Below are 14,173 nucleotides of genomic sequence, written 5' to 3' on the forward strand. Positions count from 1 at the left end.
TCAAAAAGTAAAATAGTCTCCAAACCCAAGAAAAGTAAGAAAAATAGGTGAAAGAGAAAAAAAAGCACCGTAGAAACTTTATCAAAAAAGTGGTTGTTTGGGCTTTTTAGAGGTACAGGAGAGGAAAGCAAATAGAAGAAATGGAAAAAAAATAGTTTGCAAATATAGAAAGAATTCTTTGGGAGAAAAAAGCAGAGGAGAGGCAATGTTGTCTTCAGCATGCCTGCGTGATTCCACGGCATCTGTGCATATGTTTTAGTGCTGAACAAGAACAGCTAAGGGGGAAAAATGCTTGGTTGTTTTAGTTGGACAAAAAGAGGGACACATGATTCGCTATGGCCAAAAAGAAAACAAAAATGAACGGAAAAAATATAGTAAAAAAAAAAAATTGTCATTGGATATGCTTATTCGTGCCAGGGCAAGCATATCACAACTGAGCGAAACAGGCTCTTGAAACCAGAATATAAAGGAGTAAATAAAGCATAGACAAAGAAAAATGGAATAGAAATTCAGTCAAAGAAAATAGGACAAATGAGAAGGAAGGTCCATTTGAATGTAATGGGGTTCTGTCTTGGTAAACAGGACAAAAATGGAGGTGATTGAAGTGAATGGATGGATTGACAGCAAGAATGAATTTGTATTATTTTCATTCTGTGAACATCAGTTCAGCACTCTTACCTCTTATTGGTGTACCACCTGGGTGGATAATATGAATGCAAATAAGATTAGAAAGAAGAAGCATTAGTACGAGTAGATAGAGGCTTGGGGCTTTGGAAGAAGAATCAAATTAGATTTAACAGGGTACGTAAATAAAGGTACTAGAGGAAAGAGAAAGGAGAGAAAGGGAGGGAGAGAGAGAAAGAGAAAGAATTGTTCTGTAAAGAAAGACAGGATTCATCAAAGAAAAACCATAGGTCAGAGAGAAGAACTTGTACATTGATGTACCACGGGGAGGTGCCATTTTGGAAGTGGCAAAAGCTTCTGAAGACCGTCTCCTGAAGGGAGAGACTTTGACGACTTTGTGTATGAGATTAAGAGCAGCCATGTTTGAACGACTTGAGATCCCTTTGCTTCATCTGAGCTAAACAGAGCTGGTCACCTCCCTAAATCTCCTGAAATTCCCATTCCTACTTTGCTGGTGTTAAGGGATTAGTGAGTACGTGGTGGGTCAGTGAGTGAGTTAGAAAGATGTGAGGACAGGTATATGACAGAATAAGCTACGGTTGGGTGATTATAATCTTCAAATAAAGGTGATGCTAAAGCTGGCATTGAATACCGTGGAGTGAGGGAAGAGTGTATGTGCCTATACTAGTTGCCCTGAAACTGAACTATCTGTTAGTAAAATGCATGCCATGCATTTTAATAGTTGTTTGAGACATGAGAATTAGTGGGGGGTGATGTGTGCTTTAGAGCTAAGCACTTACCAAAGGATTCTGTAGATTTAAAAATATAGAGAGAAGAAAGACAGCATAAGAATATGATTATATGCTTAAGGTAAGTTTAGTTAACAAAGGTTTTCGTAAAAGCATTATCAACTACGTGAATCAAAGTCGCACGTTAGACATACGGGTTAATTCTAGACAGTTCTGTTGAAAACAAGTCAGCAAGGAAGTCAGGTCAACAAGACGGTTTAACAAAAGACAGCTGTGAAATCTGAAGACAAGTGGTCAAACATACAGGTTACAAGTAGTTGTGCTGATGCGTTGCCTTTCGAGGGCACATTAGGCTGCAAGCTATGATTTATGTAATTTTCCTTCGAATATAGAATAGTTTCTGAGATAGAAATCAAATGGGTGGGTATATTAGGATAATGTCACAGGCAAAAACAAAGCTGGCATCTACACATTAAAGCAGGGGCTGTAAATTCAAAGAATCAAGGGGTAAGGGAAAAGCCTTGCGGAGGTTTACGCACTACTGTGGCTGATTAGAGTCCATAAAGAGATGGTTTTTTTTCCACCTAAAGAAGTGTCTTATGCAATGCAAATTTAGTTTTAGAGCAGGTTTAAGGAACCCTCTTTCAAAAGTGAAAGATTTCAAGAAATAAACAATGATTAATTAGAATTTTCTGCATGTTTCTAATTTTAAAATCATGTGAACTCCTTATGCAGATTCAGAATGAAGCTGAATGTTGTATATCAATTGTAAAAAAAAAAGAAGAAACTAAACAAAGGTCTAAACCCCAAAAAAAAGAGAAGATAATGGATCCCAAAACAAACTACTGCACCAATGCAGTGGACAGGAAATCAAGACAAAACCGTAAAATAGTTCCTTGTAAAAAGTCACAGCAGTGAGCAATGAGGGCATACGTTAGGGCAGAAGCCAGCAAACACAGAGGGGGGAACAATCCCAACAGCCCATGACAACACTGGAAGACAAAGGGAGACACACATACATACAGCACACACCGGGTCGCACAGAGAAGAGGACAGGAAGTAGTAGAAACAATGCCATTACCTACAAAATTAAAAGCCAAATGAGAAGTTAAATTATGGGAGGAAGAAGAGGATGAAAGTACAGAGACGACAACGGGGGGAGCGGATCAGATAGAGAATAACAAGAAAGGAGACTCCCCGTTGTTGTAGTGAAGCTTTCAGCAGAGGAAACATACCTGATCTGAGCTGTTTAATGCGGCCATGGTTGTTGCTGGTGTTGACGGGGAGGAAGTCCTTAAACCAGGAGATGTCTGGGTCGGGGTTGCCGCTGGCAGCACACAGCATCGTGGCGGTGCGTGTTCGCTCCACCACTTTCAACTGTGGGCCCATGTCTATGGTGGGGAAACCAGGGGGCAGCTGGTCCTCTGCAAAGAAAAAGACGAGAGAGATTGTTGCAAAGGTGAGATTCAGACGTCGGTGGTCCTCTTCCAAACACGGCACAGAGCTAACGACAAGGCAGAGCCTGAGCAGCATTATAATCATCAGATGGCAGAGCAACACAACGAGTGAAAGAAGGATCTGCAATGCTACTCTCTGGGTTTTTGTGGTTCTGAGTTTGTACTCATGGTAGAATGCACTTGTTGTTAGTCGCTTTGGATAAAAGTGTCAGCTAAATGACATGCGATGTAATTGATGAACAACAAGAAGGGGAAACGGACAGCAGCAGAGTTCAGGCAACTCCCGGTAGTCGAAGGAGAAGTTCAGGTTTTATTTGAGAAAATGGAAATATCCGCTTCCTTGTAAGAGTGTTTGATGAGATGATAGCAAAACATTGTTTTTCAGTGAAACAAAACTAGGGGCAACCTAAACTGAATATTTTCACGAAATTCTTGAAATGACAGAAAAGAAGAAACTATAGCTCCGCCGGATAACCATTTATGCACCTTTTGAAGTTCTTTGATAGTGGCAGGAGGCTTAGCTGCGTTGACTAAGCTGTCTTGTCCCTGCCTGTGTCTCAACTTACCGACTTAACAGAGGCGGGCTACATGTTGCTGCCGTTTGAGATGTGAGAGGAGATAACTCACATTGCTCCCGGCTTCAATCATGTTCTTTTAGCAAAACAAAGACAATCAAAGTCTCGGGGGAAGTTTGTCTGCAGCGCACGCCTCCGAGCAGGGAGCGTATTCGGCTTGCAGAAAGAAAGCACTGATCTTTGAGAGGGAGCCGAGTGGAATTTTCCATGCGCAATAAGACCTCTGTATGCAAAATGTCTGCCTCGCTATGAAGTTAGGGGGAGAATCAGAAAAACCAGACCTTCAATGAGGTTTATATGCACCTTTTAAGTTTTCCTTCGCCTGCTGTGATATCGCTAATTAGTGTCTTCCGCTGCACTCGTAAACTGCACCTGTTTGGAAACACTTTCTTCATTAAACTTTCATGAGGAGACATCAGTCTGGAAACAGCTTTGAGATGCCACAGCCTGCACACAGCCACACGACAATCATGGCCGCCTTCCAACAATGCTTTTGGGTATCTGGCACGAGAAACCAACTCAATGGATAAATCTTATCAGAAATACACTGTGTTACAAATGAGTGACTTCAGACTGAACTGCACAACTTTCCGATGCAACTCTGCGTCCCTGCCTGAACTGACATGTGTTTGTTGACAGCGATGGAAGGCGGTTGTTTGCTAAAAGCAACAACAACAAAATCTAGCACAAAGATGCTTTCTCTTTCCTCCTCTTGGACCAATTTGAGGGATTTCTACCCTATATGAAGTATACTTTGAACAATGGTCATTTTCTTGGCAGCTGTGGACGGTTAGTTATACTGGACGTCCCGCCCAAAGCGCCCCATGCATCCTTATGGTTTATCACTGCACGTCCTTGACATGCTGTGCAATATATAGGATACATTTATCGCTTTCAGTATCCATTAAGGTAATGAGAGCTGCCCCGGCTTTACTCTCGTTAAAAGTGTGTAGGTGTTTGGCACTGTGTTTGGTTATTGCTTGCACACAATTGATTTGCTGTTAATTAGGACAAATACCACTTAACTACTCGAGTCACCTCAGCCACATTTAGTTAACATCACAGTTAAAGTAGGAAAGTTGAGCTAAAGGACATAACCCATCTCTAGTATCAAACTACAGTGGTGTAGAAGAAAATACTTTTTTTTCTCGTTCATATCTCCCTTACAGTCATTTAATGTGTATGCATGGTTATGGATGTGTATTCTATTCATTTTCGGTGTTTATGTGATAGGCTTCAAGAACTCTATTAGCTGTCATTCACCTCTGTTTCTGATTTACAATACCAACGCAGTAAAAACCAAAACAACACTAAATGATGTAAAATGTGACCACTGTTGACATAATCGTGACGTTTGATATCTGTGTGTTTTTTTGTATCTGACGGATACAGTGTTATCTGGTATTCACACATATGATCATTTGAATTTGGTGACTTTTTTCCAAAAGTATCACAGTCACAACTATCAAGGAGTGAGGGAATGGAACAGAAACAGACGGCACATTTAAAGTTATTCATTCAAATGAAGAAAGACAGGGAGCAGGCTGAAAGAAATTAATTGTACAAGGTAGCCCCTTTTCAAGCTCCCTTTAGCCCGTTCAAGGTCGAAACATACAATTAGTCGATTGTACAGTGAGTCGAAGGTATACCTGATCAAACACAATAGCCGGAAGCAAGCCTGGGAGCATGAGTGCATGTTGGATAAAGTAATTGGATGTGACAATCCATGCGAACCAAAAAGCAACTCCTGTGAAATTGCAATATATTCTCAAACAAGGTGCTCAAGAAATCATAATTTAACTGTCCATTAAGAAAGGCAGGATCGTTCTCAAGCTGGCGTGTGCAATGTGCCTGGTTATTCAGCCGCACGGAGAAAAGAAGAGGGCGCGAGCCAACATTCCTTTCCAATTGTAGATTTAAAAAATCTGGATCCTGTACCTAAAATCATAGCAATTCTGCCTGATTTAAACTACAGTGTGGCTCACTGACATTGTGAACACATTAAAATGAGGCCTAGGTCAAATGCACAAAGGGAACTTTCACCAAACTCATCTTCCATGTCCAATAGAATGCGTTTGTTACACGATGCTTGCCTGTAAATCTGGTGCAGGCAGCTGATGTGACTCCAGGCAGTGCATTTAAAATTAATGATCTGTTACAAAGGTTTCTGGCCTTTTGAATGCATTCTTGCTCAGGCCCAGAAATGTATTTTACAGCTGCTTTGTGCACTCACGCTCATCTCGAATGGCCACAAAGTCAGGATTCCAACCGCGAGGTATCTCAAAACCTTTCTTGCCCCGGACTTTGATTTGAGATGCAAAGAAAGAACAATAAACACCGGGACGTTCTCACGCTCCTTACAGCTCTCAGCGATACCCTCATTTACTTCAGAAAGAGAATTACCATTGTGATAATAAACAAAGTGAGGGAAATTAAACACATTTGCTAACGTGTGCCGTGATTAACAACTCGCGTCAACAGAGCTGCGGCCGCGTTCCCCTTACAAGGCAAAGAGACCAAAATGAAATCAGATTAATCACTGTGTAATTCAAGTCGCGGCCCGTTTGGTGAACAGTTTTTTGGAAAAGTCTTTGTTTTTGACAAAGTGAATGAAATAATGAATCAACCAGGGTCCAAGCGGCAAGTGGGTTTTCCCATGTGCTATGTTTGCAGTTCTGCTACCTGTCAAGAGATTCGTTTTCGCCTTGTGGTTACATTAATCATCAGCAAGGAGCTACGTCATTACCCCTTTAGGAACCCTGATCTGCATCCTGATTGGAGTAGAACTTGGATTTAATTGGCTTGTAGTGCTTTGTTTTTTAATGTGTGTTTTGGGGCTACAATATGCTGAGTGACTTGAACATACACAGCCACGAGCTACTCAGTACAGTATGTGAAAGTCAAAGCTGATATGGGAAACCGCTTCCCCTGCTTCCTGATTCTACCTCGCTGCTAACTGCAATCTCAAGGACAGCCTATAAGACAAGGACAGTTCCTGCTTTATAGACCAATACTGTATATTCAACAATGGATCTACACACTAAATGAGATAGAAGGGAGAGAAATGCTGAAGTCACCTTCTACAGTAGTGCTGAGCACTGGTGCTTGATATAAAAAGACTCCCAATGACAATTTGCACACATTAGCCACTGCCAGGCTATCAGGCCATATGAGCGTGCGGTGCCAAGAATGGGAGGAGTATAAAAAGGACATTGGCTTAAAAAGTACCTCAGTGAGCAGATTTCTGCATAAGACATAAGGCCAGTGGACATACACTCAACCCATTAGAAGATTATATGTATTGATCACTCATACAAAATATGAGCAAGAGTGGAATACCATTCTCCTTGCCTTTTTTTGGTTTCTGAAATGATGCTTGAGAGCAGCATAAAGTCAGCACACTCTGCAGTCGCTCGGAATAAACACACACAATCACACACAGTGTGTGTCAAAGTAAACCTGTCGCCTGCTGCGTCGTAATGGCTTGAGTTACAAACTCAAGTAATAATTTCCTTGTTTAGGCTCTAATTAAATGAGCCTAATTGAGTCAACATATAAAGGTACCATTCAAACATGGGCTGTTCCAGTTTTCATGTTAGCTGGGTTAGTGCTGCAGCAAGGCCCTTTTGCATGTGTGTAGACTGAAGTGATGTTCGCACTACACTACAGGACATCGGTGGTGTGCAATTCATTAAAAGAGTTGTGGGACCAGACTAAAACCATCTGCTTGAGTTTAATATCCACCCAGATGTTGACAGCTGTGGGAAACTGGCTCCAGAAAACCAAATAAAAAAGCATGTTCCGCTCTCCTGCGTTGCACCGATAGTATACCAACCACTGTGTCTTTTTCTCTGGTGTACTGTCGACCTTCCACAGAGCAGAGCTTTTAGAGGAAGCAATTTTACAGTGAGTAGGTTTCTCCAGATATTCGTAGTCTCCTAATGTTGCATATGCTGTAGCTCTTGGGTATCGCATTGTATTGGTAATGATGATTGACATTTTGATAGTGGGTAGTGATGTCAAAATACAATTCAACATCCATCGTTGCGTCATTGGTTAAACAAAAGCAGTAAAATGTGAAGGAAGCTGAGTGTGAATCAGCTACTTAAGTTTAATTAGATGAGATGTCTTTTGTGTCAATGAAATCATATTGGGCTAAATTAAGTAGAAAGGAATTTGAGAAGAAATTAAACCTTTGTTTGCACTGAAGTGAAGCCATAAAAACATAAACCTTTCCGGTCACATTCCAGGCTTAAGTTCCGTGGTTGCTGCACAAGGATTGGCTTCAGTTCGACCCTTTTCTTCCCAAGCGGAATAAGACTTTTCACCCCGCGGTTGAGGTTATTCTTCAGGGAAAATCCCTGCAGGCCGAAATAATATGTATTTGTCGGACGTATTTGAAGGGATACAATCTCCTCAAAGAGGCTGTCACAGGTCACTTGCTGTGGCAGCGTGATGGAAAAAAGTGTGTGTCAAGACCCCTCTGAGGACCCCTCCCTGGCACAAGATGCTGGATTATGGCAGTGTGGGAATTTGGGGCAGATGTCTTCAAGTATGACAGTTTCTTCTGCCCTAATGATTATCCGTGCCCAGTTTAGGAATCAATCTGATTCTCGCTACCCCTCCTCAGATAATATTTCAGCCAGAACACAATGATGAGCCACAAAACATTATCCGTGGAGTGTGACAGCACTGCTTACTTTCCTCAGCAGCCTGAGTCAAAGCCATTTTTTCCCCACCACAGCATAGGATATCATTTGAAGTTGAGGGACAGTGATTAAGTGATTCACGCTCTTTCCACGCTAAAAGAAAAAAATCCAAAAGTGAGGAAGAAGATAGAAGAATTTAGCAGGGTTTGGGCGTGAATCATGTTAATCATACAGCACTCTTGCCGGTCCTTTGAGATTGGCTTGTTTCATGGCTTGCTAAGGCATTAGCTGACCTAGATTGAATTAGGACTTAATTAAGAAGAAAAAAAGAAGCCACGCACACAATTAAAGGATGAAAGACCTGTAGAAGTGTGGTGATATGATAGAAAATACATCTTGACACACAGATAAAGAAGTTACATTTAACCCAGAGTCTCAGGGCAGACATTTGGTTTTTGTGACAAACAGTGAGGTTGTTGATTCGGTTACACATTAACATGGCAACATTGTCCACTATAATTTGTTTACACTTCTCAAAAATGTGTTGCGAGCCTAGTTAATACATCCGCTCAGAGACAACCTGAATCCTCTTCAACAAAATGTTCTGTTCGGCTTCTGTTAAACTGACGTATTCAATTATTTTTTTTCTCCTTTGGCATGGGAGAGGGGAATGTTAATTATGCTTTTGTTTTCACACAAACAAAGTTACTCAACCAAACGTAAGAGCTCTTGATTAACAAAGGCAGACAGCAAATTTCATTTTGTGCCAATTCTCTGACGGCATCTGCTCTATTTTTCTATTTTTCTCGACCCCTCTGTTTCTAATGTTTCACCACTTTTACACACATCGTTGATTTCATTGCTCTACTCACGAGGTATACTTTAGGCTCCGGTACAAAGGTGTACTTTTACAATCTAGCACCTAATGATTGACAGGTTCTCAATCTGAGACCACCCTTTGCTTTATCAGCGACCTGCAGCTTGGTTCAACTCTCCAACCTGGACTAAGACGGAGTAACTTCCCTCAACGCTCCATCCATCTTTCTAACTATACACTTTTGCAAGGGAGAAACTTGTCTCCAACTAAATGTTTGACCTTCTATCCCTTATTTCCTACGTCCTAAAAACAGTCATTTGAATATATTTACTTAATTGACTTGTTCTACTCTTGACTTACTTAGATGCAATACTTTGATTGTCATTAATTAGATGTCTTAGCACTGTCTCAGGTATAATACTTGGACTAGTTTAGATACAGTCAGACAACAAGGCAGACAAGCATTAAGAGTACAAAAGCACCTGTGCATTATTGGTGAGCAAAAAAGAAGGAATGAGATGTTTGAATTTCCCGTAAATGCCGTCAGAGAATCCAAAGCATTTATTTATCTCAATGATGAATCCCAGGGCTGTTTGGCACATATGTTGTCCATTCTAAATGAGATTAGGTTCCCACCTGGAGATTTCTTGGAGCCAGATTTCCCAAATAAGCCTCCGGGATATTGTTTAAGTAATCTAATAATACAAAACAAAATGCTCAGCACTTTGTCTAATAAGGCCCACCATAATGTGTGGTAGGGGACGACTCTTAAATTCATCTTCCCCAGTTATTTCTCAAGGGTTCACAGGCGAGTAACCTTCAAATTGTTTTCATACATTCCGTGAATCTAGACATATTTTTTTCATCATTACTATTTTGTCCCAATTATATGCCTGGGGCCACAATTGTTACGGTTCCAAAGCATTAGAGAAACTAAGTTGGAAAGCATGCAAAGCGTTCCAGTTTAGGGTCACGAATGTGTCGCAGGTCAGAGGGAATCCTGTAGTATCTAACAGAGTGCTGGTCAGTTTGCTTTATGAAAGATACATTTATCTCGACTGAGGATACAAAAGTACGCTTCAGTTTTCCTAATTACATCGATGGTGAGGCTAACTTAGAGAGAGAGGATTATGACAGTTTATGTGTTTCAAGGTCCTATTTTCACAGATACTAGTCATCATCTATTTTCATTCCATGTATATCAAGAAGTGTGAATTTAGGTGAAAAAGTTAAATAAAAACAATTACCACGTACAGTAATTTTCCTATAAAATGAATACTGTGGCCGACACACACAAGGGCTTTCAGAAACTATCACTTAAGGGACATGTTTTGCACATGGGCCCCAATATTGTGGATTTTGTGCAGCGAAAAAAATTGGGCACCACAGAAGAAGTGTAGCTGGGCTGATGAAAGTCTGCTCCAAGACATCAGTTGATTCAACAGGTATAGAGCACGCTAATGCATATTGCTGTGTATGTGCCAGAATTGGCTCATGCAGCTAATTCCAATACACTCTAACAGTTTTAAGAGGAGCAGGCACACTTCAATATATAGTGACATTAAGTCTCGTTAGCTTGGTCCCTCTAAAAGGTACTTTGGTAATTTGCTGAACAAATGCAGTCTCTTTGAGAAAAAACGCTAATGCCCGAGGGCCGACAACGAGGCACCATCTAGTATCGAAATGTTATCACTAAAATTGTATTTTCCGCCTTGTTGCCTGAAGAAGTGAAAGAGAAATGGCTTGAGAAACACTATCCGGTGTGTTCCCTATCCTGCGATGATGAACGTTGGACCGGAATACAGGAGGAGGAAGGTGAAGGCACAGAGAGCTCTGGTAAGCCGAGGTTCATGGCACTCTGTCTCGGTGAAAAATAGCATCGTCTCTCCCTTTGCCCCGCACTGATTATTTCTTCCATAAATCCCCTTTGAGATTGTATAATTAATTGAATGCTGCTTATTTGTCATTAAAAAAAAACCTTGCCTAATGCCTCAGATTATGAGGAAACCATTGTCGAGTCAATCTATTAATCACCAAGCCTTTTTTTCTTCCCCCAGAAAAACCTTCACAGATGAACAATTCAAGCCGTTCCTCATTGTGAATGACATTGGAGAGCTAGTTGTAAAACTTTAAGTTAACACACTGTTTTCATGGGAAAACAGTACTTTTATATTTTCACATATTCATATCCAACCATGAAAGACATCTGTCATGTTTCTCCACAAAAGGGAGTAGCCCTTGACCATCATGGGCGGATTCATGGATTGATTTATGAATTGCACACTTCCCTCTTCAGGATTTTTGTGTAGCTGGCGCCATAGAGAAGCCACAATAAGATTTGGGTTGAAATTGAGAAACACAATCCAGATCAAAAATGATTTATATTACTTTAAAATGACCCCTCGTCTGCCGAGACATTTTCTATGTCCATCTCTGCTGGGGAAAACCGGCTCGGCCAAGCACAGGCCATGCAACGGAGATGTGACGCCACTTCTGTCAAGGTGCCCCAACTCTCCCCCGGGCCCACGTCATTCATAAACTTGACGGATTAGCTGTGGTGTTCTTCCATTTACAACAAAACCAAAAGGAGTCGGAGAAGGAAAGCAGAGCGTGAGTGTTAGTGTCGGATGCCCCTAAGGGCTATAGAACTAAAATGGATGGGTAAAGAGGGAGATGAAAAGCAGAGATGAAGCAGGAAGGGCGGAGAGGGGGCATTTCTCTGCAGGCCTGGCTGGGCAAGCAGCAACGCCGGCAGGGAGCCAGGCACAAAGCTCAATTTACGCTCAGATGCCCCCCCCCCTCCTTCTTCTTGCTCTACAGACTACACGTCAGCTAGGCCAGATGTACTGTTCCGAGTAAAGATCGCCTAGGGGGAAGTGGAGAGGGGATAAAAGAGATTTCAAGACCTTTTCTACCTACAATCATGTCTTTCTGCCACACCGTCATTGTCTTTTGAATTTGCCTGTCTGCATCTGCCTCCATCCAGCCGCAGCTCATCTGAGACTTTAAAACGATGCTTGATGTTAAAGACTCTCCCCTAATCTGTCTTTGTCTGTCTCCCATCTCCTCTTCCTTCTGTCCCTCCCCAACCCTCTTCAGGATTTCACTTTGCATATCCCATTTGCTGGTTGTTACCTTGAGCAATGGTTCCATTTGCTTCACAAAACAGCGCCACATTTATTCAGAGTTAGGGAAAGAAGAAGAAAAATAAATAAATTTCTGCTCCTGTCATCTTATTTGCCATCAGCACTTTTTCTGGTATTATTAGCAATATTCAAAGCAGATGGGAGAAAACGATTTGACAACGCTTTGAATTATTAGCCGAGCACAAATGTAAAATGGATGTTGCCTACTTCCTCTCAACTCCATAAAAACACACACTTCCTTTTTTTCTCTCGCTTTCTTTCCGAAACAGTCCATCAAGCCACATTCGATCCTCTCGAGTGCATTAAACATTCACAAATAAAGAGGACGTGGAAGGGAATATATAAACAACCACACACTACCGTCTCCTGGGAGACACCACTGTCACTTTGAAGCAAATACTGCGAGACATCTGTTATGTTACCGCCCACTTGGGATGACTAGATGATGCTTGATGAGTCAAAAGTTTAATAAAGTATATGTTTGTGTGTCATAATATTTGATTTATTGCTTTTGTCTTTTCAGGGGGAAGCTGATGAAAAGCCAGAAGCTGAAGCGGCACAACTGTGCGACACTGAGTTGCTTCATTAAGCTTCATGTACTATGCATTCAGAAGCAGGTGGGCCAGGTTGATCAAACGGGCCTTTCTCATTTGAGTATTTCCAGAAATCGGTGTACATTAAGGTTAAATGGACTCTAGGGGACAATATGTGTGTGTGTGTGTGTGTGGGGGGGTGTGGTATCTATTACTTTACTAGCAGGAAAGCATCCCATCAGCTGCCAGAATGTTTCCACAAAATCCTTTGAGCTTTAATAACTTTTAGCATTTTGTGCATGACAGGATATATTTATGGGTCGCGGCCCAGGACTCTTTAATTTGAACATGGTATCATCGGGTCCAGACGAGTACTCTGGGTAACTCTCCGTATAAATGTCTGCGTAAACCGAATTCATACAAGTTCACTTCCTTCTGAGGAAGGGAAAACCAAGCACCAGCCATTTCAATAATTGATAGCGCTAAAAGCTTGCGACAGGAGCGGGGAGTATAGAGATTATTCATGCTTGCTGACATCCTGCAGAGAAGGACCTCTTGGCTCTCAAAGAGCCCTAATGGAAATCGGGGTTACATCAGGCTCCTTAAATTCATCACACGGGCATTCTCTCAAAATATGACTCGGGGTGGGGGGTTATGGGTGTCACAGCAGGCACTGGATGCTATTGTTTTATTATGGAAATTCTGAAATTGAGGCCACATGGTTTGAGATTTATAGCTCGGGTCTAACTTGTGATACACGTGTTTTGTCCCCGTTTCCATGCCATAAAACATTAAATTATGAACTTCACTCGTCTTTGCTGTACTGAATGTAATAATGTAAAGTCAATTAATTACAATTACAAACCAATACTTGTCACGTTCTCAGTCCAAAGTTGTTTGGTGGTAATTAGCGAGCAGCCTTCACAGCTTGAGAAGTTCTTTCAACGCATTAGATGCTTTCAGGATGATCCTGCAGCGCCCAATTAATCTCGTAGAAAACGACTCGACTGGAGCTGAGATCAAAGCTGCTAACATTAGAACACCTCGACTACCTGGCTCAGACTTACATGCTCCTCCTTGTATGACCTTGTGCCCCCCTCCAGGCCAGACTGTGTTAAACTCTGCCATCCATGACTAAAGGATTAAATATCTGATCTTCGATCTGATTTTGGAGGATGTAGCAAAGGTGAGCATGCTAAGATGCCGAACTAAGGTGTGATCCTATACCTGCTCAAGACTCTGGAGAATATTATTCTTGCTTGCTTAAACATACACAACAATGTATATCAAAGATTTGGAAAAGCAAATAAACATATTGCAGGTGTACACAACTTCATTTTTCCTAATTGTGTTATTTACTGTTTGACTGTGCTTCCACAAGATGTGGGAAACAATTTGCATGTTTAAATCACTCATGATGTAATTACACCGCCAGTGCGGCGAGGTCACCGGGGGAGAAGAAGTGGCATCTAAAGCCAGAGAGGGGGAAAAGAAAAACAAACAAACAGAAAACACATTCCTCATTTGTTTGAATCAATAATTATTAATTCAGGAGGCTGTCTTTACCTGAATGTGTGTGCAGAGTTATCTATCGTGTTCAGCGTGCAGTCCAAACGCCTTTGT

General features: G+C 41.5%; 1 protein-coding gene across 6 annotated transcripts in view; it reads right to left on the reverse strand.

Annotated features, from left to right (window-relative positions):
* Positions 1-14,173, reverse strand: part of LOC130211454 (receptor-type tyrosine-protein phosphatase delta-like) — a 255,394-nt gene that overhangs the window by 45,775 nt on the left and 195,446 nt on the right. For 5 of the 6 annotated variants that reach the window (XM_056442153.1, XM_056442151.1, XM_056442152.1 and 2 more), the window contains one exon: positions 2,609-2,797. In XM_056442153.1, the coding sequence (XP_056298128.1) occupies positions 2,609-2,797 (189 nt within the window). Of the gene's footprint in view, positions 1-678; positions 1,301-2,608; positions 2,798-14,173 lie in introns of those variants that run through there. The other variant, XM_056442154.1, reaches the window with a different exon arrangement.

The sequence above is a fragment of the Pseudoliparis swirei genome, chromosome 21, assembly GCF_029220125.1.
Source record: "Pseudoliparis swirei isolate HS2019 ecotype Mariana Trench chromosome 21, NWPU_hadal_v1, whole genome shotgun sequence".
Lineage (NCBI taxonomy): Eukaryota > Metazoa > Chordata > Actinopteri > Perciformes > Liparidae > Pseudoliparis > Pseudoliparis swirei.